At 51.9% G+C, this 27,077-nt stretch overlaps 1 protein-coding gene across 1 annotated transcript in view; it reads right to left on the reverse strand.

The window, feature by feature from the left end:
- PODXL (podocalyxin like) overlaps positions 1–11,433 on the reverse strand; it is a 47,502-nt gene extending 36,069 nt beyond the window's left edge. Inside the window, exon 1 of the mRNA XM_021692861.2 lies at positions 11,130–11,433. Within this exon, the coding sequence (XP_021548536.1) occupies positions 11,130–11,196 (67 nt within the window). The 5' untranslated portion in view covers positions 11,197–11,433. The remainder of the gene's footprint in view (positions 1–11,129) is intronic.
- Between the last annotated feature and the right edge of the window lie 15,644 nt (positions 11,434–27,077).

Raw genomic sequence — 27,077 nt, forward strand, 5'->3', positions numbered from 1 at the left:
CCTCTTGCCCCTGGACAGGGATGGAGGCAGCTGACCCGTAGTGAGATGAAGAGGAAGGAGGGCCTAGGCCAGCCAGACCCTGAGAGCTCTCGCACTGCCATGTGCACACACCCTCCCTCATCCACCTCCAGCCATCCCCAGTGACACAGCATCAGCACGGCCCAGGCGGGGCACCCCCCCCAGCTCCCCTCCCCCTCCCCCTCCTGGATACATCCACACGCTTGCACCCAGCGCTATTATGCTCCCAGTTCTGGGACCAAAATCATCAGGAAAGTGAGGCCTTTCAGATCACTGGGAAATACTGAACAGGAGGGTCCTCAAGACCTCCTGGCCAGCCCCTCATCCATAGATGAGAAAACTGAGCCCCACAAAGAGGACTCCCAGCCCCGGGTGGATGGAGCCCCTTTCTCCTGCAAACCCATTTTCTTATTGTGCCTGCTCTTTATTCACCACCCAACACAGGACCCTCCTGGGTCTCTGCTCCATGCCTGCTGTCATCCCACCCCCCCCCAGACACACACGGAAGTAGCTCCATACACCAGAGCTTCATTCACAGGAGGCCCCAGGGGCCGCCGTAGCTGCTGTGCTTAAGTGAGTGCCCGAGAGGACCCACGGAAGTCAGAGATCTGATAGTGTGCGGTCAGGACCAGACTTCCAGACTCTCCCCGGGGCCTGGGAGGAAAGCCAAAGTGTTTTTCAGCCAAGTGCAACCTCCCCGGGATGCCGAGGGGAGAATGAGAGCCGGTGGACAAGCTCCCACCCTGCCTCTCCCCAGGAACCAGGTTCAACAGCACGCGCTCTCTAGTGCCTTGGCCCCCTGTGGCCGGTGAGAAGTGGGGACCAGGAGGACCTCGGGGTGAGAAGCAGCTCTGTGTGGGAACCCCTCCTTCCTGGCCGGGAGAAGGGGCGTGCTGGGGACTGTGCTGACAGCCCAGGGCTGCTGCATGCTTAGGCAGGCTGAGACTCAGCCACACTCAGCAGCGCCCCCTAGAGCTGGGGTGCGGGGCTACCTCTGCCTGAGCAAGGGGACCCCAGGCTCCCTGACCTGCCCCTGTGGGGATGCCCTATGTGCTCCCAGTAGCCTGGAAAGCACAGGCAAGCTGGTTTCTCCATCAAACACGATGCACCCCCTTCCCACCCTTTGGCTCCCTGACTCCCAGAAAAATGACAGCCTGAAGGTGGATGAGATCTACGTGTAACCAGGGCCGAGGACAAAGCCCCAAGCACCACTGCCTCCCCGTGAGCCATCGTGGCAGTGCGGGCTGACGGAACATCCTCTGGAAGCCCCTTCTCCAAGCCCCCGGGGGGGGGTAACTCATCACCATCCTCCGATGGTGTCACCAAGGGTGACAGCCTCGGACGGAATTTACAACAGAAATCATGAGGCTCTCAGGAACAGGGACTCAAAGAAGCTGGGGCAGAAAGAAGCACCACGGGAAAAGAGCAGCCAGAATCAACCAGCAAACCACGGGTGCCCCCATCTGAGTGGAAAGATCCAATGCCAAAAACACGCACACCCACCATTTTCTTAATAACGCCTTCAACTTCTATCTGAGAAGCAGCACCGTTAATAAGTACCCATGGGGGGCCACTGGCCTGGGATGGAACCTGTTCCTGCACAGACTCTGGTATAAGCAGCCTTTACTCTGGCCACAAGCTCCCACGTGGTTTCCTACAAATCCGCTCAGGAAGGAGGGTGCTGTGAGGCTACATTTCCATTCCAAGAAGATCCTGCGTAGCAATGTTCCTGCCCCTGTGTGCCTGATCCAGCTCCTTAAGTAGGACTGTGTGGCTCCTAGCACTGAGTCACACACCCCTGGATGCCTCTCTGTCCTGGACAAGCTGGGACAGGTGGTCCCTCCACCTTTACATCAGTATTTCCCACCAGATGTTAACGGAAGAGAAAAGGTAAAGTTTCCATGATTCAAGTGCATTTGGGGAAGGCTGACTTAAGCAAAAGCAGTAAGGGGCCTTTAAGATCTGGGAGCATTTAAGATCATAATAGGCACTGACTTTCCAAGAAGGGGAAGAGTACGCAGCCTTTCCCAAACTTTTTGGATCATGCTTCTCTTTTATTCATGAAAAACTTCCTATTCGTTTAGCAAACACTTACTGAGAGCGTAACTGTTAATATCTTTTAAGGACTACTGGTGTTCTCTTTAGGCATAGTTTGAGATACGGCTTATTTTACCGAGTTGTAAAAGTAAAAGAGCGCCTGGGTGCATCAGTTGGTTAAGCGTCCAACTCTTGATCTCAGCTCAGGTCTTGATCTCAGGGTTGTGAGTTCAAGCCCCATGTTGGGCTCCAGCGTGGAGCCCTCCCCACCCCACCCCCCAAAAAAGGTAAAAAACAAAACCAAACAAAAAAAATAGGGCACTAGCCCTGATTTACCATGTGGGTAAACTGAGGCACAGAGCAATTTCCCGCCCCCCCCCAGGGATTATTGTGCAGAAAGCCAAATGCAACTCTGAGTGGTTGCTATCTTCCTCCCACTTCTCATCTTTGGGAGGAGATACTCGGTTCCCTGGTTTATATTTGCTGCTGGATTGCAACCTCCCCAAAGAAGGAAAAGTGTAGAGATGCTGCAAAGACCGCCATCGTGCTTTGTTGCTTGGCTTGGATGGTGCCACCGTGAGTTTGGCGCTGGAGTCAGGTAGGGGTGGAGGAGGAGGAAGGAAGCTATTTAGAGGGTGATACTCAGATCTGTGGCCTGCCCAGGGGCAGTGGAGCACGAGTGGCCAGAGGACTACTGATCTTGGTAGACAAGGAGTGGTAGGATGTGACTCTCCATTTCACAGTGTGATGAGCAGAGCCTCAGGGGCTGCCAGGATCAGGGTGTTGGTGGCTTCAGGAAAGCCTTGACTTGCAGCCTCAAGTGAAGGGCAGTGTGCCCGAGAAGTGGGGCGAGAAGCACCAGGTGGGAACCAGGCATGCGTGGGGCAGGTGGTGCTGGCCACCGTAACCCCTTCTTAGCTGAGCCCACTCTCATCTGTGAGCGTGGTCTGCAACATGCTCATCCTGAGTGACCCGGCCGTGGGCCAGTGAATAAATGGGCAAAGGCCTGGCCTGGAGAGGGCACTGCATGTGCTCCAGCTGGGGAAGGGGCAGCGACAGGGTCCCTTTCATCAACCTCACGCAGGGCGAGAGCGAAAGCCGATGCACTGATGCTTCCTACATGTCAGACGCCTCACTGTGGAGGAAGGCATTAACACCTAGTTTACAGCTAGGGAAACTGAGGCCAGGGAATGAGTCTGAAACCACAAGGCTGGCAAGTGCCGAAGCTCAGACTAAAATCCAGGCTTCTAACTTCAAAGCCTGGGGCCTCATGCCAAGCGACTTCATTTTTTCTTCTCTTTGACAGCAGAATTTTTCTCAAAGGAATTCTTCTGTGGAGACCTACCGTACAGAACAGATAAAAGCAGAGCTGCCCAAAGAAGGGGGGGGGATGCAGAGTACCCCCTAAATTGGCCTCCTCTTAGCTTTCCCCTCTCGGTGTACCCCAACCTCTCAGTGGCCCCCAAACCAGCTCCAGAGAGGACCTCCACCGGGTTTGAAAGCTACCGGCTTCCAGCTGTGCTCTCATGAGCGTCCGCGGACCGAGCTCTTAAGATGGTACCTCCCTCCGCCCTGTACTTACCCCTGCTGAGCTGGAAAGGGGAGGATCCGCTGTAGAAATCCTTCTTTCCCATTCCAAGGACAGTGAGGGGAAGCAGGTCCCCCAGGGCCAAACCCGGAGGAGGCCTGGCTCACGGGTGGTCCCCAGGGCACCTCGGCTCCCTGGGGCAGCTCCAGGCTAAGGGGCCTGAGTGGGAAGTGGCCAGGATTCCTTGTGCATGACAAGGAACTCCTCCATCAGCACACCAAAATGTGGGAGCCACAGAAAATGAGGGATAAGCTGAAACTGGCTTAGCCAAAGAGGGGCAAAGCCTTAGGCCATGAAGTTTCCCTTGTGCAGAAACAGCTGATGTGATTGGCAAGATGAGGCCTGCGGGCAGCTGCAGAGAAACCCAAGGTTTGCAGGGACTAAGGCTATGGTCCAACATCCATTCTTTGTGAATGTGATATTATTTATTTATTTATTCATTTGAGAGAGAGAGAGAGGGAGAGCGCGGGCATGAGCAGGGGGAGGGGGGCATGAGCAGGGGAGGGGGAAGCGGCAAGGAGGAGGAAGAAGGGATAAGCAGGCTCTGCGCTGAGTATGGAACCCCGCAGGGCGCTCGATCCCATGACCCCAAGAGATCATGACCCGAGCCAAAACCAAGAGTTAGACACCCAACCCACTGAGCCACCCAGGCCCTCTGTGACTTCTCCATAACTGAACTGATTTTTGGGTCAGCCATATGGGTGCCTGAAATAAAAATTACTCTTCCCTGAGGGAAGTATGCTTCCCTGCTTCCCTTGCAGCTAGGTGTGGCCACAGGACCAAGTTCTGTTTGACAGATGTCACTGGAAGTGTGGTGTGTGGTTTCTGGCAAGTACCCTCAAAAGAGGAGCCGCAACCCTCTCGTTCTTTTTTCCTGACAGCTGAAGCCCCAGTAGCCATTTTGGACCACAAGGCAGCGTGCTCAAGATGGCAGACCCACCGTTCCAGCCCTCTGAACATCTATCATGTGAGAGGGAATGTCTATCTGTCTTGGTCAATCCACTATTTTTTAATGGCTAAGAGCAGCCCAATCAAGTTCTAACCACCGGCAGCCCTAACCTTCAACAGCAGGGTCCCCTGGGTGGGGGAAGCCCAGAAGCAGCTAAGAGGTTGCTGCACGTCCCACAGCACTCCTGCCTCCCCGAGTCCTGCTCCCCTTCATGCCCAGGCATCTATCCTTCCGGGGCCCAGGGCCAGCCCTGCTGGCCACCTGCCTCTCTTCTTCTGGAACCGGGTCAGAGCCTTGCAAGTGGACAGCACAGAACTGGCAGACAAGACTGGGTTCTAAACCAGCCCTGCCACTGATTCATTCATTCATTCCTTCATTTGTTCATTCAGCAGTTACTAAGTATCTACTATATCCCAGGTCCTGTTCCAGCTGTTGCAGCAACAGCACTGGACAGAGGACCTCGCCCTCATGGAACTTGTCTACTCAGGGGAGAGACACACAAAGAAATGAGCAGGTCCCAGGTGATGAGTGCTTTGGGGAAAATATGCAGGGTAAGGCCGTGAGGGTGTGTTATACAAGGCAGCCCAGAAGCCCTCTCTGAGACGGTGGCTAGCGGACAGAAACGAGGGAGTGAGGCATGTAGATATTTGGGAGAAAAGCCGTTTGTGTCACTTACTATGAGTGCTTGGTGCTGTGCCTCAGTTTCCCCTCTCTGGAGTGGTCTGTGAGATAAAATCCATCCCAGGACAACCTCCTGCTATCCTGGCTGGAGAGTGTGGCTCCATTGAGCATGTTCAAAGCCAGTTAGCATGGGAATCAGACTCGATGGGGACCCAAAGGGCCCCTTGGACAGAGCTCCGTGAATTTCAGGTAAGAAGGGGGGCGAGGCCTCCAAAGTGCCCTCCTCACCAGGCCTCGCTTCCCCACTGTCCCTTCTATGCTGAAAGGTAGAGGTCAGACAGTTGTGGGCTCCTGGTCAGCCCATGTGTCTCCGGGGGCCTGGCTCTGAGGGCCCCCAGCATCCCAACCTGGGGCTGCCTGGCAAGACTCAGTCAGCCATTCCTCAGAATTCTCTTCCCCTTGGGCTGAGGCACACAGCCTTCCGGCCACGACAATTGGCGGACAGGGTGCCACCCAGAGCCCTGGCCATAGGGAAGTTCGAGGTGGCTGACCCGAGGGGGATAAGGCTACAAAGGAAGAGAGGGTGGTGGTGGTTTGTCAGGGAAAGGGGTGGGGACAGAGGGAGGATGGGTGGCCGGGAGGCCGAGCAAAGCTGGGGGTCTGCGTTGACTATCACTAGTGTGGTACAGGGTGGGACCACAGCCCAGAGTCAATACAAGGGCTTGGAATGGAGGGTAGCTGGAAGGGCCGGATGCGTGCACCAGGCATCCAACAAGCATGGCTGCCCACTTGTGTTCCAGATGCTGGCTGGATGCTGTAGTCACCAGCGGGGCTCCCAGGCAATGGCAGATAGACAGGTACAGTGTAGCCCGCATGGTGGCCACAGCCCGTGGAGAGCCTTACTCCAAGGAATAAAGTAGCTCCAAGCCTCAACTTACCCTGAAGGTGGAGGGATGGGGAGAATCTGGGCACAGTATAGCATTGTCACCATCATGAAACCCTTTCTAAAAAGGGTTTTGATGAGTTTCTCCAGTGCCCAGGAGAGAATCAGCACAGAAAGGCACAGCCCAGGGCTATGGCGGCGCACGCATCTCCTGGGGCGCCGTCGCTGGGAGTCACGAAGACTTGGGCAAGCAACCCCACTCCCTGGTCTGCATTCCCTCATCTGCAAAATGAGTGGGTGTAGAAGATTTCCAGAAGGCTTCCCAGCTCTAGAATTCTGTGTTCTATGATTTTCTGGATTATTTAGAAGCGGTGTGGAAATCACCCTTGGCCAACTGAATTCTATTTTGAACAGCCTACTTGAAGGGGTCTCATGGTTAATGCTGTTGCAAATACGAACAGGCTCCGTGTACTGTATCCTCTGTGGAGATTCTCTTGAAGGCCTTCCGTAAGGGAATACTTACTGTCATGAGGCTTGTGTGGCCCAGAGTCACAACCTCCTTGATCTTCTAACATCCCCACCACGTGCACAGGACCCATGATAAGGAGAGACCCCGAGCAACTTCACCTGCGTTCCTGGGAGTGGGACGTGACAGGAAACGCTGCCAATTGAGCTCCCTGCCCTGCATCATACCCTCAGGTGCAAACAGGAAGTGAGCCCAGAGCTGAGGAAAGAGCTCCTTGGCCTCTAGGAGTGAGGAAGTCTCCAGGCAGGCTGGGGCTGGGACTGAGGCTCGGGCTCATGGGCAGCGGATAGACAGAAGAGGGCCATTGTCTTTCTCCAATATGCAGCTTCCATTCAGCAAACTTGCAGAAGGCTCCTGGGGCCTTGGCACGGATGATGTGAAGAAGCTCTTACCAGAGTAGAACCATCTAAGTCCCGACCCCCGTCCCAAGAAGTGCAGCGAGCTGTCCAGAGGGTTCCTCCCTCTTTCCTGAGGAGTGCGGGGCCTTGAGCTAAGTGCTGAGCTGTCCTCACAGCAGCCACTGGTCCGTTCCGGGACCCCAAGCCCCGACCCTCAACAGTTGTCCCTGCCAGTTCTGGCCGCTGCAGGAACAGCCCACTGGCCAGCATCACTGCCCAGGATGTGAGCTGGTCTCGGGCTCCCCTTTCCGAAAGCCTGAAACCAGGGCCTGGGCCAGTTCCCCTCAGGTGAAGGGTACAGATAAAATGTCGAGCCACTGCTCAGTGCCCATGGCTGCAGGGGGCCCTGGAGGTAGAGACTGCGGCTGCCCCTGCCCTAGAGGGGCCCCTGCATGGCTGAAAGAGACACCCAAACACCATCTGCTTCCATCTAGAAACCAGGGAAGGCTTCTCAGCAGAGATGATACCGGAGGACAGACAGGATTAAATTATCTAGTCTGCCCTGCTAAGAGGAATTCCAACCAGGTGGGGGCCCCTTCTCTCAGCTTCCAGAGGACAGAGGTCTCAAATCCCAGCCAGCAGGAGCCCCTCCTCTCCCTTCAAGCCTGGATGTCTCAGGAAAAGGCAGATGTGGTGCAGCCCCCATGCCTATGTGCTTATCCCCACTTCAGTGTCCTGGTGACTGCCAGAGGACACCCCCTCCAGCAAGTGCCAAGCCCGCCTCCTCTACCCCTCCTGGGGTGGCCACACCCTAAAGCTCTGGCCAAGCTGCCACCTGGGAGCTTTGTGACCCCCTACCCCTCCTCTTCTCCCACCAGCTGAGACCAGTCTGCTCCTAACCCCCCACGGCCTGCACACTCTTGCCTCAGAGCCATGCCCAAGCAGCATCATGCTAGGAATACCCACCATCCCCTGACCTCATCCCATGGAACTTTCTCACTGGGCTCTGAAAGCTCACCTCCTCCCCAAAGCCTTCCCACAGCTCAACCCATCTCAAGAACCCACATCATGACCCCCAGCCTGTGTCTCCCCTCCACCCTGCAATTCATTCGGCCCCAGCCAGCCTATGAAAGGGTCTCACCACCCCACACTGACCCTTTTTTTAAAAAGATTTATTTATTTACTTGAGAGAGAGAGAGCACACAGCAGGGAGGGGGCACAGGGAAGGGGGGAGAGAGGATCCCAAGCACACTCCCCACTGAGCACAGAGCCCAACATGGGGCTCAGATCATGATCTGAGCCCAAACCAAGAGTTGGACGCTCAACCGACTGAGCCACACAGGCGCCCCCACACTGACCCTTTTCATCTTAAAATCCCTGTATAAACCCCCACCTCCTTCAGGAAGCTTTGCCTAGGTCACCGCTCCCCACATCTCACCACTTCTCTTGCACAAGCCTCCTTTACCCCCACCTCGTGGCTCGAAAGCTTCAGCCTTTGCTACCACATACCAACTACTACCCACAAACATTAGCAGAGTCCTGCCGCTCAGTGGCCTTAGACCCATCAAGTTCTCAATACACATGCTTTATTCATCATCACAGCTAGGACTGATTGAGCTCTGACCATGAGTCTGGCACACTGTCGAGCTCATTCCGTCTGTTCTCTCTCATCTTCAGAGCAACGTACAAGGTAGCTTTGTCATTATTTTATGGACAAAGAAACCAAGGCTCAAGAGGTTCGCTATTTTGTCTACAGTCTCGCGGGTCTGTCTGACCCAAAGTCTGAGTGTTTTCCACCACACCGAGCCACCTTTCCCTTCCCGGGATTCACCCATGGAATGACTCAGTCAGACTGATGTTCCAAGTCAGCCTGTCCTTTCCGCAGCTAACAGGGCAGAAAACCCCAGAAATGTTACATAACGAGAAACTAGAGGTGCCCTCTTCTCTTTTATTCTGTCTTATAGATAAGGAAACTGAGCTCAGAGGTACAACTTGCCATGTGGCTCAACCCAGTGAATATCAAACCAAAAGTACTGAAAAGAGGTCTGTCTAATGGACTGTCAGGCCCCTGGGCTTAATGCTGCTTATGCTTTCAGCAGCGTGATCCGCCTGTACTAAAAGGTAAGCTCCGTAGGTGGGGTAATTCCCTTGTTAAGGAGACTACTCACACTATAACCCCTTATGGTTTAGAACTGAATCACAGGATTCCACCAGCTTGGGGGGGTTACCCCATCCTTGATGATGGCAGCCCAGGCGGCCACACCTTCAGAACGGCAGAGAGATAGGGTAGTCCTTACTGACCCCCTCTAGGAAGGTATTAAATCAGCACAGCCACTGAGCAGCACGCCTGCACCCCTCCAGCCTTTTCTGCCTCAAGGTATACAAATAATAATAAAGAGACTCCCTGTGCTTTACAAGTTTCCAAACACTTACCTTTATCCCCTTATTATATATCACAATAGCATTTTAGGGATTGGGCACTGGCGGCTTGCAAAGGCCAAGAGACTTGCTGATGGGGATGGGAGTGCGGTGCTGGTCATTGTGGTTCATTTGTTTTCCGTGTATCAAGTCCTTCCACATGCCATGCCCCGTGCTGGGCTTGAGGAGGGCTTCCTGGAAGAGGCATGGTTTCTGGGCAGTGCCCAGATGCTAGGGAAGGCAGTCCCAGCCTTGAAGCCAGCAGTGAGTTGGGCTTGGAGCTTTTCCCATGGTTGGCTCCGGAGCATCTCTTAGTGCAGAACAGCCCACGGCCTCTCCTCAAAGCTCAGTCTTTTTAGGCTCTGGCACCCGGGGAACTAGCCTATCCTTCTCAACACAGCCCATCTCCCTTCTGGGTGCTGCTAAGAGGCTCTTTCCAAAAAGGTGCGTGTCAAGGCCCTCGCTGAAGTCTGGCTGCTCTGAGAGCAGGGTTGAGGAGTGGCCACACTCCAACATCTTCTCAGTCCTGCAGGTCGTGCAAATGCAAGGTGACTGTCATCCTCAGAGCTGTTCAGACCACTCTTCACACCACAACATACCCTTTGGGAGCACACACCTTTGCCCACTGCCAAGTGCCCTTTCCTTTTAGGCTGAGCTGGTGGAGTGTCAGGGCCGCCCATGGCAGGATGCTCACACCTGCTTGCCCTCAGAGAACCAGCCCCTTCCCACCCAAGGTTCCATGTGGTGCAGAGAAGAGGCTGTGCTGCCCCTAAGAGTTCAGCCCCAAATGCCAGGGCCTGCCAGCAGCAGGGTCCCTTCTGGAGCTGTCACCAAAGTCCTCCTGGCCCCAGGGGAGGAGCACCCCCTCCACTCTTTCTCCTGGCGGGCATGTGCTCAGGCAGGCCACAAAGAAAATGCCTCTCTTTCCTGGGGCTGACCCTCCAGCTGTTCTCAGGGGCTTTGGGCCACCCCCTTGTCCCCCTAAAAGGGTAACATTTCACCTTCAGAAAAAATATGGGGGTTGTTTCTAAGGTGCACCCAAGCTTGTTTCATGAGGCAAGTTCCTGTTTATGGGGGGAGGTTCACCTTCCTGGCCATATGCGAGTACAGAAGTATATAGGTAGTGTAGAAGACAGGGATCCAACACAGCCAGGTGACTCTGAGCTGGTGGAAGGTCCACTTACTCCCCTTTTACATGCCCCAGCACAGGCTCAGGTGAGCCCAACTGCACACACCGCTTGGAAAAAACCTCTCTGCCAACGCGGAACACATCACCCGCGTGAGCCGTTACCAGAGGCTTGTCACCTGCTTCAGGGACTTCCCCATGAGCTTCCAGCCTGCCGTTTTGCTGGGATCGACGACTACACGATACCGTTGCTCATCCCCTCCGACACCGAGAAGAAGAGCGATCAGACTTGGGGGGTCCCGCAAAAGCGTGGGGCCTCGCGGTGCCTCAACTCCCCGCTCGCTTTGCCCGCAAACCCATTCATGGCCGGCGCGCCACTGTTTGCCCCACCACAATCCACCTCCCACTCCATCGGGATGGAGACCGGGGACTATCCGCGCGCGGGCCCGGCACCTGCAGTGTTCTCGGGTTTGGAAGGGGAGTGGATGGTTCAAGGTCAGGGCTCCGCGTGTGGCCCCAGCGGGAGGCGCGCGCAGGGGCTGCTCAGGGTCCCGCCACGAGGTGCGGCCCGGCCGGGGGCGCACGGGCACGGTGGGGTCGCAGCGGAGCCCGGGCCACCACTCACCTTCCTGGGACAGCGAGCGCGGCGGCAGCAGCAGCAGCAGCGCCGAGAGCGCCAGCGCGGAGCGCATCGTGTCCTGGCCTCGGGCTGGGAGCAGGTGGCTGCGGGTCCGAGCGTCCGAACGGCGAGAGCGTGGGCGCCGCTCACGGAGGCCTGGCTGTGGCTCCGGCGGCGGGGTTCCCGAGTCGCGGGGTTCCCGAGTCGCGCTCCAGCGGCCCCTCCTCGCAGCCGCTGCGGCAGAGCTGGGCTGAGGCGCGGCGCCAGGCGGCGGAGGAGCGGCGGGTGGCTGCGTCGCGCGCGGTGTCTGCGCGGCTGGGCCCGGCCGGCGGCTGCGGCGACTCCCGTCCCGTCCGCGCCGGCCCCCGCCCCCTCCTCCTCCCCCAGGAGCGCGCGGGCGGAGGCAGAGGGGCCGGGCGGGGCGGGGCGGGGCGGGGCGGGGCGGGGCGGGCGCTGGGCCGGGAACAATGAGCAGAGGAGGAAACTCCGCCCTGGGCGCCGGCGGGCGGGGGAACGCGGGCTGGCCGCGGGCTCCCGGCAAGCGGCCCCCGGGCGGGCGGGGTGGTGAGTGTGTGTTCGCGCGCTGGGCGGCGGGGGGGCTCCCGGCGCCGGACCGCTTCCCCGCCCGCGGGCCAGCCCGCCCCGGCGCACAGGTGTCGCCCGCAGTGCTTCTGTGGGGATCCGGAGGGACCCCCGACACCGCCAGGGCTCTCGCACGCCCAAATCTGGAGCGAGGCGACCCCCCAGCCTTGTGTGTTCGCTAAGGATCTTTCCAGGCCTCCGGGCTGCGGCGCGTTGTGCTGCAACTCCGGAGAAGCACGTCTCCCGGCTGCCAGGTGCAACTCACCTGCGGGCGAGCCCGCCTTCCGCACCACTTGCGAGCAGGTCTGCGCTGCAGAGTGTGCACTGGGCAATCTGGACTCGTTCGTTGCTTCATCTTTCCAAGCCTAGGTTCCTCACCTGTCAAATGGAGGTGATGGTTTAAAAAAAAAAAGGACTTTTTGAGGGATGAATATGTGCCCGTCTGTGTTCTCATGGCTTTACCAATATTATTTCATTTACTCTTCACAACAGCTATATTTTTAGCCTCATTTTGCAGACAGGGAATTGAGTCAAAAAGAGGTTAAGAAATTCGCTCAAGACCCAGTAACTTGTAAGTGACATACCTGCCTCTGAGAGTAGTTTGGAGAAATACTTTGCACACAGCGCCTGGCAAATACTAATGCTCAAGAAGTATCAGCTACTATCCTTATTCTTGCTGTACAAAGAACAACAATAAAGATTTAGGGCCTGGGGTCAAACCCGATTTGGGTTCCAAATCCAGTTGTGCCCACCTAATTAGTAAAGACCCTGGGCAAGTTGCTCTTGGTACTCGGTTTTTCGCATCTGTAATATAGGGACCACACCACCGACCTCCGAGGCTTGCTATGAGATTTTAACTAAGGCACTACGGGACGAGCACTTCGCCCAGGACCAGAACACGGAATGAAGCGGCCAGCACTTGATGAGATGGTGCGAGAAATCTGCCTGCTTGGGATGGGGGTGGGAGTTGAATTCCATAAACCGAGTTAACCCAGTGAAAGAACAAAGAAGAATCCCCTCCTTTTTTGTTGTTGTTTTATGTTGTTTTGTTTTTGCAAAAGCTGTCGGTGGTGGTGTGGGGAGGAAAATGAAGTTTCCGGAGCCCCCTGGCGCCTTGGGCGGGGGAAGTGGGATGAAGCGCACCTAGAAGAGGAGGGGTAGATTAACCCTGGACGCTGCGGGAGTGGGGGGTGGGGGGGAAGCAGCCTGGATCTGGCTCACGAGACTCCTGGGCTGATCATCTGGAGTGTCTTTCAGATGGGTCTGGGAGAGAAGGAGGGTGCGCTGGCCCTAGCCCCGTTACAGGGACCTTGGACTCCTTGAGCCCCTCATGTCGCTGCACGCAGGCGCTGCAGGACTGGCACGGCGTCTCTGGAGCAGTGAAGGAAGCGCTGGAGCCCTAGCTGGGGTTCCGCCGGAGCTGGGCTCAACCTTGGGAACGGCTGACCATGCTGTTTTCATCGGGAAGTTTCTGCAGGATCGTTCTGACCCTGTTTTCCATGCCGCATATGGGAAAGACAGAGGGTGTTCCCTGTAAATACCGTGGGATGTGTGACTATCGTTGATGTATTTTAGTACTGTTCCCCTAATATCCATGTCAACAAAAGCTTGTTTCTCTGTCTGAAACCAAGCAGTACAATTAAAAAACTGGGAATTAAAAAATTTGCATTATATGCTCTTTGATTTAAAACAGTGCTTTGCGCTCAGTGGATCAATTTCTCTGGAAACCTGTAAAGGAACATGTTAGTTTTGTAAAAGGAGAATGTATATTTCAAAATTGGGGCATTTTAAATTCCCACGATTTGGGATCAGTCCAATTACCAGATCATGCAAAATTTAAAATGAGAGCAGACATCTGGGTTTAGGAAACAGGACCTGCTCTTTGTAACTGAAGACTTAGCAAAATAAGAATACTAGGGACCCTCCCAAGTATCCAACACCCCGCCCCCCCACACACACACATACTTATGTACAATGGGACTTTCAGGAATGACACCCGAAGCTGGCTGGACTTACTGGGGTCACCTATGGTCAGTGAGCTGATCTGTTCCCAGGTAACTGGCCTGTGTCCTTGGTCCTATTTAGCAGCTTGTTCCCACTAGCAAGCTCACTGGCCCAGATCACCTGAGCTTATGGTGGAAACTTCAAGTGCTTTATAAATGCTGTTCCACAATCCTTCTGGGATTTATTACATTTTGGTTATATTTATGCATGAGTTAGCTCCCCTAGAAGATTTTAAACTTCTTAATGTGGGGTCTTTCTTATTCTACTGACACTTTTTCAGACTACCCAGAACAGCCTATCACATCACAGATATAGATCCAGATACAGATAGAGATATTGAATGCAAACACGAATTCCACCTGGGAGATATTACACAGGGGCCTGTGACACAAGGTTTAAAATGCTTTTTCCCGTAGTTCCTGTTAAAGTCAGGGGACATGATTATGGGCTCCACCCGCAATTGGGTGAAGTTGCTGACCACATTCTTTTTTTTTTTTAATTTTTTTTAAAGATTTTATTCATTTATTGGACAGAGAGAGACACAGCAAGCGAGAGAGGGAACACAAGCAGGGGGAGTGGGAGAGGGAGAAGCAGGCTTCCCACTGAGCAGGGAGTCCGATGCGGGGCTCGATCCCAGGACCCTGGGATCATGACCTGAGCCGAAGGCAGACGCTGAGCCACCCAGGCGCCCCGCTGACCACATTCTTAAGTGCAGGTTTGGTAAAGTCCTCTTCATCCTCGTATGAAATAACTTTAATCCCGAGTCACAACATCTCAGTTGAGGGATGGGACAGAACCTCAGCCACCACACCCTCCAATAAGAGACAAATGCATATATTTACCCATCCTGAGGTCATAGCACCTGCTCATAGGTGCCAAGGATGCCCTTACTTTGGTTTTCTAACCCCTGACCTCCAAGTTCCTTGGGGGCCCAGAGTGGTATTTCATTCATCTTGGAATCTCAGTGCCTAGGAGAGGGGCAACTGACTCCACGAAGGTGCTCAATACACAAAGGCTAAATAGCTAAAGAAGTGATTGGATTATATCTACAAGGTTGGGCTTTATCTCTGACTGCCAAATTATATGATTCTGTGAATGTCACCTGGGGTTCAAGTTGGGCACCTCTCCCCAAAGTCATGCACTTAAGTATGATTATTCATCAACATCTGCTCTAATGTGCATAGCATGCGGGGCTCTGTGCACAGTGCTGAGCAGGCAAACGTGGGCAGCCCAGCCCCTGCCCTCTCAACACAAACACAGCTAAAGTGCCATAGAGGCTGTAGGAAGTGTCATGAGCAGGCACGAAAGAAGCGCAGAGCGGGACAGGCTCAGCGTGGCCTGGGGAGGTCAGGGAGGGCTCCTGAGGAGGACAGGAGGTCTCACAAGAGGAGTGAGACCTCAGCAGGGGAAGAGCAAAAGGAAAGGCATTTCGGGGCTGGTAGAATAAGGAGCTGAGAACTGCAGGTATTTTGCCTCAAGCAGAGTGCAGGTGCCAGACTGCAGGTGGTCACAGCACTTGGAGAGGCCAGTGCATCTGTCCCAGTCCCAGAGGGCCTGAACTCAGCGGTGGTGAGAGGGAGGAGGAGAGATCTGACGCTAGAGGGACTTGGGAGGCAGAACTGATAAGGCGTTAGCGACCCATTGGATGTAGACATGGTGCGTGGTATGGCGTGTGTGGTGTGCTAAGGGACTGAAGGCATGCCAGGCGCCCAGGGCTCCAGGTTTCCCGCTCGTGTTACTGGGTGGATTGTCTGAGCGCCGTGGTTGAATGTCACTAACTGAGACAGAGAACGTAGAAGAGAAGCAAGTTTGGGAGAAGAAAATGATGAGTCCAATTCTGAACCTATGGACTCTGAATACCCATGGAGCACTCAAGGGTCATGTCTAGAAGTTACATCTGAGACACTGAAGCTCAGACCTGAGAAAGGACTAGAAATCGAGATTGAAGAGCCATCAAGGTGCAGGCAGGAGTCATAGCCAGGCACCTAACTGTGATCCCTCAAATTCCCAAACACCTCAGATTCAGCGAGAGCCTGGGGCCCCGTGGATGTTTGAGCCCACCAGCAGCCTCATCACATGGGAAGAAAAGGCCAGGAGAGTTGGGCTGACCTGTCCCCACTCACACAGCTAGGAAGCAGCGCTGCCTCCAGGATCAGAATAGCACTCGAGCCTCGCGCATCCTGGTCAAGACTATCTGCATTCATGCATCTGTGTCCTGAGCTGTTGGTCTCTCAACTCAAAAAGCCACAGGTCCCATAGCAGGAACAAAAGAAGATGAGCTGGGGAGATGGAACTGGGGGAGGGAGATAGGAGTCAATTCCTAATTAAGCTGGAATAAAAGAAGCCCAAGTCATCAGCTTCAGCTGTCTTCACGACATGTTCGCCCCAACCTGCTTTCCAATCTCATCTCCCACTTAGCTCCTGCCCATCCCCTCTTGCCTCTGCCCCAGTGTGATAAAAACAGCATGCAGTCAGCTTCTTCTGCCCTGGAGGCTGACCAAGGCCAGAGCAGGTGCTTGAATAGTATCACAGGGAGCTATGCCTGTATTCTGGGCATGTGCTAAACACTTTATTCTCCTAAAATGACTTAATCTGCCTGCTTAGCAGGGAGCCTGCTTCTCCCTCTCCTCCTGCTTCCCCCCTCCCCCGCTTGTGCTCTCTCTCTCTCTCTCTCTCTCTCTCTCTCGCTCACTCTCTCTCAAATAAATAAATAAAATCTTTAAAAATAAATAAATAGGGGCACCTGGGTGGCTCAGTCATTAAGCGTCTGCCTTTGGCTCAGGTCATGATCCCAGGGTCCTGGGATAGAGCCCCACATCGGGCTCCTTGCTCAGCTCCCTGCTTCTCCCTCTCCCACTCCCCCTGCTTTTGTTCCCTCTCTCGCTGTGTCTCTCTCTGTCAAATAAATAAATAAAATCTTATAAAAAATAAATAGGGGCGCCTGGGTGGCTCAGTCGTTAAGCGTCTGCCTTTCAGCTCAGGTCATGATCCCAGGGTCCTGGGATCGAGCCCCGCATCGGGCTCCCTGCTCCGTGGGAAGCCTGCTTCTCCCTCTCCCACTCCCCCTGCTTGTGTTCCTTCTCTCCCTATGTCTCTCTGTCAAATAAATAAATAAAATCTGTAAAATAAATAAAATAAAATAAAATAAAATGACTTAATCTTCATACAACCTGGGAAATATATTACCATCACCCCATTTTGCAGATGAGAAATCAAAACTTTTATTTCCCTGGCATCCACCTGAAGGCAGATGGAGCTCTGTTACGTGGCCTTCCTCTAGGGATATTGACCTGAATGTGTCTAATTTTCCTGGTGGGCTCTGAGCTCCTTGAGGAAAGAGCTGTGTCCTTGGGACCCGTGGCACCCTTGGCAGCCCCCAGCTGTGCATCTTGCAGCCTCCCCTCCTTCCTCTCCTGTCTTCCCTCCATCTGCCACCAGAGTGTTATCCTCAGAATCAGGTGGGATCCTGTCCCTCACCTGCTCACACTCCTGTCTGCTTCCTGGTGAACAAAGTCCCGGACACAGCATTCAAGGTCTCCACAATCCGGCCCCAGCTAACCTTGCCAACTTCTCCCACCGAGAGGGACAAGGCTCTTTAGATTCAACTGTGACACTCATTTTCACCCTCGAGTCTTTGCCTTTGCTTCTTCTCCTTGTGCCTGGAATTTCTACCTGTCACAGGTTGGAAGGCTCCGATGTCCTGCAGCCCTGTTCTGGTCTGACCTCCTCCCCTGAGGTCATAATCACGTCCTCCTTTGGGGTCCCGTTGCCTTGAGTTGATGCCTTCAGTCGCTGACTTCAAGTGATTTTTGTGAGTTATAGACACATACAGACCACAAGTCCTTTGAGGACAAGAACCTCACTTTATTTATCCCTATGTCCCTTCCATAGTTAGCATGGTTGAATAGTGGGCACTTGATATAAAAACGATGTGAAGCACCTGCAGTCTGCTGATCTTACCCCATGTGCTAGCATGGAGCTAGGTGTTTCATGTGCATAAGCCTCATTTAGTTTTTTACTGATTAGGAAACCGAGGTGTTGATGGAAAGTAAGTAACTAGCCTGAGATCACCCAGTTATTAAGTAGTGGAGTCAGGATTCCAATCTGGCAGCCTGACTCCCAAAACCACACTGAACCTATACTATTCAGAGAGTGAATAAATGCATGAATGAATAGTGATATTCATTATACTATAATTTTGCCTGCTGTGTTTCATAAACATGGTTAAGATGAAATGTCTACCCCAGGGGCAATCTAGAATATACAACCCAGATGCAGCAGAGTACTAGTGTGTTTCTCAATTCAAGAAATGATTGTTCACCCACACAACCCCTCCTACACTTGTCAAAACCCGTACTTCCCCACACCCTCAAAGAAGTCCACCCCACTCAAAAATTGACATGGACTGACTTTACAGATTTCAGTCACTGAGACTTCATTATTCCCAGAGCTGTAGACTATGCTCTGCACTTAAGTGAAATACAGCAAGAACTTTTCATTGAATCACATCTCAGGGCTACTTGCTCCATCTGCAAAAATCAGAATTGCTGCACCCCCCCCCCCACCAGGGTTTTAAACCCTTGCACCGAGCTTCCTCCCTTTCACGCTCCAAGGATCTTGGCTGGGATTTTTAAGGGTTTTTATTCACTCTACTTGGTTGCTTAATCCACAAAACCCAGATTTATCCAATCCTGATATTACTTCTGCTTCTTGGCCTTAGGTCTCCAAGAAAAGTATCTAGTCTAAGTGTCTTTCCTTGCCACAGAATGAGTAAAACTGCTGCCGCCCCGCCGGGACTCATGGGGACAGGGCCGCAGACCCATGAAGATAAACAAGCTGGCCCAGATATGGATGAACGACAGACACGGGACAGGGCTGGGAGCAGCGCTGGAGGTTCCCATGACTTCATTCGCCTCTGAGGCATTGTTCTTCCCCTGTCACCAGGGCTAGTTGATAACACTTACACACTCGGTGCACAGCTGTGGGTGTGTGATCTGCCTTTAGGCAGCAGGGAGACAGTGCAGAGCCCCGAGCCCAGAGAGGGCAAGTCTACACAGGGGCGGCCACGGGCACTGAAGACAGAACGGAACCTCCCTGCCTCACACAATCACAGACTCTTGTCGGTGAGGCCACGTGGGGATTCCTGAATGCTCAAATTGGAAGGAATCCTGACAGTCATGTAGCCAAGAGGCTTGAATAAAATCCCAGGTTCAGAGAGTCTTAGAGTGTAAGGAAGGGGTTCTCCCCTGACTCCTTCTGTTCCTTCATTGCAAGGATGGTTGGTGCGTTTCTAGATTTTGTCTTCTCTGTGTATGCAGTTCTGGCATTTCCATTGCACTCAGAGCTCCATGAGGCCACAGGCCTTTCCTCTGTGTTCACTTTTACATCCCTAGGGCCTAGCACCGTGCCTGGCCATAGTAGGTGCTTGGTAAATACTGGTTGGATACATGAATCCATCTCCACAGATAATTTAAAAAGTTATATTTCTATTCTCTCTTCTACCATCAACTAGCTTATGACACTCTTCAAGTGTGAGTTTCCTCATCTGTTAAATGGGGTAAAAAAAGAAAAAAAAAAATCTACCCTACCTCCTTTTCAGAGATAATTCAAAACCCTGGAAGCAAAGGGCATCTGGCTGGCTCAGTCGGTGGAGCATGTGACTCTTGGTCTCAGGGTTGTAAGTTCAAGCCCCATGTGGGGTGCAGAGCTTACTTAAAACAAAACAAAACAAAACACACACACATACACACACAAAACCCCACAAAAAAACAGCTCTGGAGGCAAAAATTTTTGATGAGCTTTGAAAAATATAACACTCTGGGGTGCCCGGCTGGCTCAGTCAGTAGAGCATGTGATTCTTGGTCTCAGGGCTGTGGGTTCGAGCCCCATGTTGGGTGTGGAGATTACTAAAAATAAAATCTTAAAAAGAGAAAAAAGAAAAATATAATCCTCTTTGTAGTTATTTATCCTGCTCCCTTCTTCTTCTGAGTTATTTTCTCAGTCTCTCCTAGCCTTCAGACAGGTTGGTATCTCATACTGGCCATGGTAAATCCTTTGAACCCCAGGAATGAACACTCCATGTTATCTCATGAAACACCTCAGGGTTGTTGCTTTTTTAAACCTCTGAATCCTGGGGGCTAATTTATGGATGCCTTCCCCATACGGCTTTTTAGGAAGCCCTGTAACCGCCCCCTCACCCCAGAGATAGTGAAGGATGTAGGAGGACATGAGGTCAAGACGTAAGGCGGGGAGGCACCTAGTCCATTCTGAATGAGGCAGCTTCCTTCCCTCCCTCCTACGGAGACACCGGAGAGGGACTCTCACAGATTCCTTCAGCCCTCAGGGAGGGTCCAGCGGTCCCTGTGTCCACTGAGTTCTTGCCTCCGAGTCTATACAGAATGTGCTTCCTGGGTAAAACTGTTCAGACTCTGTAGAAGAAGGCCTGGGCTGAAATGTAGTGAGAAAGTGTCCCTGGGGACCACCCCTCACAAAGAACATCCCCCTTCCCCTTCTGATGACTCAAGGGGTCTTGTTTTTTTTTTTGTTTTGCTTTTGTGTGTATGTATTTTGTTTTTAAGATTTTATTTCTTTATTTGAGAGAGAGAGCATGAGCAGGGAGAAGGACAGAGGCAGAGGGACAGGCAGGCTCCCCACTGAGCAGGGAGCCCCACACGGGGCTCTATCCCAGGGTCCTGGGATCATGACCTGAGCCGAAGTCAGACGCTTAACAACTGAGCCACCCAGGTTACCCTGAAGGGGCCTTTTTTTTTTTTTTTTTAAGATTTTATTTATTTATTTATTTATTTGAGAGTGAGAGATAGTGAGAGAGAGAGAGCAGAAAGTTGGGGAGGGAGAGGGAGAACCAGGCTCCCCGCTGAGCAGGGAGCCCGAGGCGGGGTTCAATCCCAGGATCCTGAGATCATGACCAGAGCTGAAGGCAGACACTTTATCAACTGAGCTACCCAGGCGTCCCTCAAGGGGCCTTTTTTTTTTTTTTTAAGATTTTATTTATTTATTTGACAGAGAGAGACACAGCGAGAGAGGGAACACAAGCAGGGGGAGTGGGAGAGGGAGAAGCAGGCTTCCCGCGGAGCAGGGAGCCCGATGTGGGGCTAGATCCCAGGACCCTGGGATCATGACCTGAGCCGAAGGCAGACGCTTAACGACTGAGCCACCCAGGCACCCCTCAAGGGGCCTTTTTAACAGCAAACTCCACCTACAGGGTCAGAAGACCAGACTGTGGGGCACCTGACTGGTGCAGTCAGTGGAACCTGCCACTCTTGATCTCGGGGTCATGAGTTCAAGCCCCACGTGGGGTGCAGAGATTACTTAAAAATGAAAGAAAGAAAGAAAGACAGAAAAAAGAAAAGAAAGAAAAGGAAAGGAAAGAAAAGAAAAGAAAAGAAAAAAGAAAAGAAAACCGGATTGTCTCCATAGCTGTTGCATGCTGGGTCCCCCTGTTGCCAGGTACACAGACCTAGGCTCCTCCGTGGCCCGCCTTTCTGCCCTGTGCCCCCACACCCCCAAACCCCAAACTCAGCCTCCTCATTTTCCTCCAGGGGCCGTCAGCGTTTTTGTCTCCACTTCTGAAACCAAAATCCCCCAAGGCGGCAAGGTGTTACTTGGGAACTGAGGTGCACAAACAACATGGGGGCTCCTTGGGCCACGGAAAGTCAGCGAGCCTGGAACTGCCCAGATTTCTAACCGGTACTCAGTCCTTAAAGACCTTTTCTTCTTTGTGCATCAAATCTGTCTCAAATCACAGCTAAGGTTTGCTGAGCACATACTTTGTGGGAGGCCTTTTTTGAAGTGCTTAGTAAGCATTATCTTATTTCCTTTTCTCCACAAACCTGTGAGGAAGGATCTATTGTCTTCGTGTTTTGGGGATGAGCAAACAACCTGAAAAACCTGCCCAGAGGCATACACCTATTTGGTGGCAGAGCCAGGCCTCAGAACATCCGGCAGACACTTACGCATGCTCAGAACGCACGCTCAGAACCATTTTACCGGAGCTACCTGGAAGAAATGCACCCTTCAAGTGAAAACCTTTTCCACTCTTCTTCAAGGCTGGCTCAAAGACACCCCATCTGAAAGCCTATAGAATTTTTCTCCCCTGTGGCACTTTATTCACACGCCATTGGAGCTCTTGCCATACCATGATAAATGGGGGGCACTGAGGGGCACCTGGCTGGCTAAGTAAGAAGAGCAGGCAACTTGTGATGTCGGGCTGGTGAATTCGGCCCTGTGTTGGGTGTAGAGATTACTAAAGAAATAATAAATTAACTTTCACAAAATGGGGGCAATCTGAGTCTCTCCCCCGACCCCTGCCCTTGCTTTAGAGGGAGGGTGTTACCTTATATCCATTGTTGGCTCCCCAGCTCCTAAAGAAGCTCCGCCAATGTTTCCCGATAGAAAAAAAACAGTAAACACTAAGGTGGTGGATTCTGTCACAAGCGATTCTGAGGACCAGGGTGAGCATCAGGCTTAGTTGGGGTCCTGGAAGATAGAGATTGAGTGAAAGAGATGATCTCAGAATTGTAGAAATTTATGATCTAGGGGCGCCTGGCTGGCTCAGTCGGAAGAGCATGACTCTTGATCTCCGGTTGTGAGTTCAAGCCCCACATTGGATGTAGAGATTACGTAAATAAATAAAAACTAAAAAAAAAAAAATTGTGATCCAACTGGGAAGTTACACGTGCACCCTCGAAATACATAGCTTAGGGTTTTATGAAGACACAGCAGCAAGGGCAAAAATGCATATCTAGATCTTCATTATGGACATAGATAAACTCAAAACATTTTTTAAAAGACTTATTTATTTTGGTGGGGAGGGACAGAGGCAGAGAGAGAGAGAGAATCTCAAGCAGAACTGCCTCCCACGCTCAGAGCCCTAGGCCGGGCTCGATCCCAGAACCCTGGGATCATGACCTGATCTGAAACCAAGAGTTGGATGCTTAACTGACTGAGCAACCCAGGTGCCCCAATATTTTTTGAAATAGGTAGCAAGTCACAGGATTCAAAAGTCTAAATTGATTATAATGACTACTCTCCTTTTCCTCCTACCCCAACTACTCATCCCCCTTCATGTAGACAACCAACTCTATTCCTTTCTTTTGTGTTCTTCCAGAGATATTTTATGCATGAGCCAGAAAAAATAACATGTTTTAGTTATAATTTATTGCATACATATGTGTGTATATTATATATATATTAGCTATATATATTATAGCAAAAATATATAACATATGTAATATATATGCTTTTTAATGAATTGATTTTGGCTGGGATGCCAGTAACATAATAGGCCATCAATTAGAATCCAACATTTAATAAGCTCACTATTTGCACAGGGTTTTTTCGAAACTGGACCCCAACATGAATATAACAGAAAACTTAAACCCTGTCTGTAAACAGCTCCCACTTAGGATTGGTTGAGACCTGTCCTATTTCAGCCTGCATCTGGGAGTGGGCTGGGTAGGGAATGGGGACTAGGGAGGTCAGTAGAGGAGGTAGGGTGGAATTCAGTTTTAAAGGAAAATTAACCGCTTTTCTCTACTTTGTGTCCCTGGAAACTCACCATAAAGTGAGTCATTGTAAAGCAGATCATATTTTCTTCATAAAAATAATGAAGCAGTTGGAGGTTACATCCTAAGTAAGGTCTTGGCATCTAAAAGCACAGATATGACTGGAGATGTCATAAGAGCAAAGAACTATCAACCTTTATAATCACTTAAAATAATAAAATTATGCTCCCAAGTATTTTACAAATGTACATAAATGTACCAATCATATTGATTACAAAAGGGTCCCAATGAACCATAAAATGTACGTGCAGCACATAAAAAGTACAGCATTTCTGCTTCATAAATCTTCCCTAGGACTGATAATTGCTTATGATAAGCATTAATTTAAAAATTAATTAACAATAATTCTCCTTGCCCTTCACAGATGTTAGAAAGGCTTTTGAGAATAATTTGAAGATATTTTGAGATAATAATTAGGAAACATTTTTTATTTAATAATTCAATAAATTTTGAGATACCTTTTAGGCATCCAGAGCTCATTAAAAACTTATCCAAGGAAGTCTGAACCACTGCCTAACTGTTACCCCAGTAAATTTTCTTTGATGGAAGCAGAGATGTTCAAAATCACCCCTTTGATCTTAACATCGCCCTCAAAATGGCAGCGGCTCATTCAGCAGGCAAAAATTGTGAGCCCAAACTTTGTGTTAAACACTGAGGGATTAGGGGCGCCTAGGTGGCTCAGTTGGCTAAACGACTGCCTTCGGCTCAGGTCACGATCCTGGAGTCCCAGGATCGAGCCCCACATCGGGCTCCCTGCTCAGCAGGGAGTCTGCTTCTCCTTCTGACCCTCCCCCCTCTCATGTTCTCTCTCTCATTCTCTCTGTCTCTCAAATAAATAAATAAAATCTTTAAAAAAACAAAAAAACAAAAAACACTGAGGGATTAAAAAGAAAAAGGAGTACGATGGGGGCGCCTGGGTGGCTCAGTCGTTAAGCGTCTGCCTTCGGCTCAGGTCATGATCCCAGGGTCCTGGGATCGAGCCCTGCATCGGGCTCCCTGCTCGGCGGGAAGCCTGCTTCTCCCTCTCCCGCTCCCCCTGCTTATGTTCCCTCTCTTGCTGTCTCTCTCTCTGTCAAATAAATAAATAAAATCTTAAAAAAAAAAAAAGGAGTACGATGTGGTCTCCACCTGGGAGAACTCATAGTGGGCTGGACATAGTAACCACAGCAGCTGCCTTTTGGAATGTTTATCAGGTACCATGATAAGGTAGTCGTTAACTCATTCCATTTTCACACTAGAAGGAAGGTACTCCTTTGTATGCGATTCAGAGAGAAGGACACATTAAATTTACCCAGGTGTTATGGTTTGGACTGCATCTCAAAAAAATATATATATATGTATGTATATATATGTTGAAGTCCTAACCCCCAGCATCTGAAGATGCAACCTTATTTGGAAATAGGGTCATTGCGGATGTAATTGGGTAAGTAAAAAGGAGTTCACACTGGAGCGGATTTGGCCCTTAATCCCATAAGCTTGGTGTCTTTGTAAGAGGAGAGAGACACAGAGCAGAACGCCGTGTGAAGACAGAGACCGTGAGGGAAGACGACTGTATGAAGAGAGAGACAGAGACTGGAGCAATGTGTCTACAAGTCAAAGATTGCCAAGGATCGCCAAGGATGGCCAGCCGTCACCAGAAGCTAGTTGAGAGCCATGAAACAGTTTTCCCCTGGCCCCAAGTAAAGATCAGTATCACCAACACCCTGATTTCAGACTTCTGGCCTCCAGAACTGTGAGGCAATAAATCTCCAGTGTTTTTAGGCTGCCCAGTTTGTGGTGCTTTGTCAGAACAACCCTAGGAAATGAACATCCTGGGTTACACAGCTAGTGAGGCGGACCCAGACTAGGTCTGACTCTTGAGCCTGCGCTCTTAAGTGCCATCTTGAGGGGTAGGACAGGGGGCACAGGGGGCAGAGGCTCTGTGGGGGACAAAGACAGGAATCTAGGAAGCTTCTCAGAGGAGGGAACTTTTGAGCCAGATCTCAGTGGTTAAGCAGGCATTTACCAGGGCCAAATGGGTCGTGGTAGGTCACGCTGGGCAGAAGGGTCAGCATGTAGAGGGAGAAGTGACTGCACAGGAGGGAGCTGGGGAGATGAAAGCAGGTGCGTGTTGCTGGCGCAGGTGCTGGTGGTACTTTTTGCTCTTAAAAAGAACTCCTTATAAAGGGAGGACTCAGTCCCATTTCTTTCCTTCCCCCTCTGTTACCTCCTTGCTGGAGTTGAGGCAGAGGTCCCTTCTGAGGCCCTGTCCAGCCCCACTGGCCTTCCTAGGCTCGCTCTTCTGCCCTTGGAGCCCCTTTCCTCACCATCCCTGTGGCTGACCCCTCTGGGCCTCAGTTTTGGCCTGAGGGGCATCCACCCTCTGCCTCTAGGAAGCCTTCCTCATTATCAGTCACCACACTCTGTTCTCACCGCACTTCTTAATAGCTCAAACCACCTCATTCTTCATAGCTGCAACCATTACCATGTGTATGCTCTGTGTTATTGGCACCTTAACCTTAGGCTTCATGTGAGCAGAGACCTGATCTAACTTGTCTCCAGAATTGAGGGCCAGGTCTGGGATTTAGGGATACCTTCTAAAAAGAAGGTCTATGAACTTCTAATGAAGTTAGGAATGTCTAATAAACTTAGGAAGAACTTTCTAGCAGTGAAAGCAATTTAAAAAATACAATGGCCCCAGGAGGGCCTATCACTAAAGTGGCTCAGCCAAGGTGCTACAGGTGGGCTTTTGAGCATGGAATCATTGGACTAAAATCCCTGGACCCTGAGCATGGCTCCTTGAAGAGCAGGGCCTGACGTGAAGGTAGACTCTGTCTCCACTGGGACTTAGGTCTATCAGAGGGAGGCTGCTGCCTGCATGAGAGTCCAGGAGCCTCCTGACAGGGAACACACCCTAAGGAACAAGAGAATCACACACATCACTTAGGTTCTAGAACAACAGGCCAAGGGCAGAGAGGAGATTCAATTCTGGGACCAGCAAGTATCTGTTCCCAAGGCCGTGCTGTGGCCCAGCTCCCATATAGAGGGGGCTGAATCACTAAGAAAATAATGCCAAAAAGAGACTCTCGGGTAACAACTTTTCTGGGCACTGAGAGGGCACGGGGTCTCCATCAAGGGCAGAGCGTCCCTGTGGGTGGCAGCATCCACAGCAGAGTGGCACCATCAGGACAGGAACCTGGACAGCTGCTGAGCCAGTGGGAAGCTTATGCTCTGGTGTGGGCGTGGCGTGCCCAGAACATGGGGTCCCCTTGCCGGACTCGCACAAAGGTGCCATCTGGGCCTGGAACCACAACAGGAGGGCAAGATGTTGGTGGCTGGAGTGGACAGCTGTGACATTACGTGGCATACTCCCCGGCCACAGGCTGGGGCTCCCAGGAGGGCAGGGCCTGGAGATCAGGGGGCCAGCAAAATAACCGGCCAGTTTACAGCCTCGGTGGCCCTTTTATACCCCTGAGCTGGTCGTGTCTGTGGATCAGAGTAGCGAACGTTCCTCAGACTCGTGAATTGTCCTTCCTTCGTCTTGAGTATCCTGGGCACTTCCTGACACTTCCTGCTGTGCTGTCAGCCACTTCACACGTCAGCGGTGGGCCAGAGAGAAAATCGATCCAACCAGAGTTGCCAGGGATTTCTCACCAACTCGTCTGTTCCTTCCAGTGCCCTCAAGGGAGGAGAGTGAGTCCTTACCTTCCAGGGGCCCGTAGTCCGGAGAGGTAGGATGCGTACACACACACACACCTTCCACACACACACACACCTTCCACACACACCTTCCACACACACACAC

Source organism: Neomonachus schauinslandi, chromosome 12 (assembly GCF_002201575.2).
Source record: "Neomonachus schauinslandi chromosome 12, ASM220157v2, whole genome shotgun sequence".
NCBI lineage: Eukaryota > Metazoa > Chordata > Mammalia > Carnivora > Phocidae > Neomonachus > Neomonachus schauinslandi.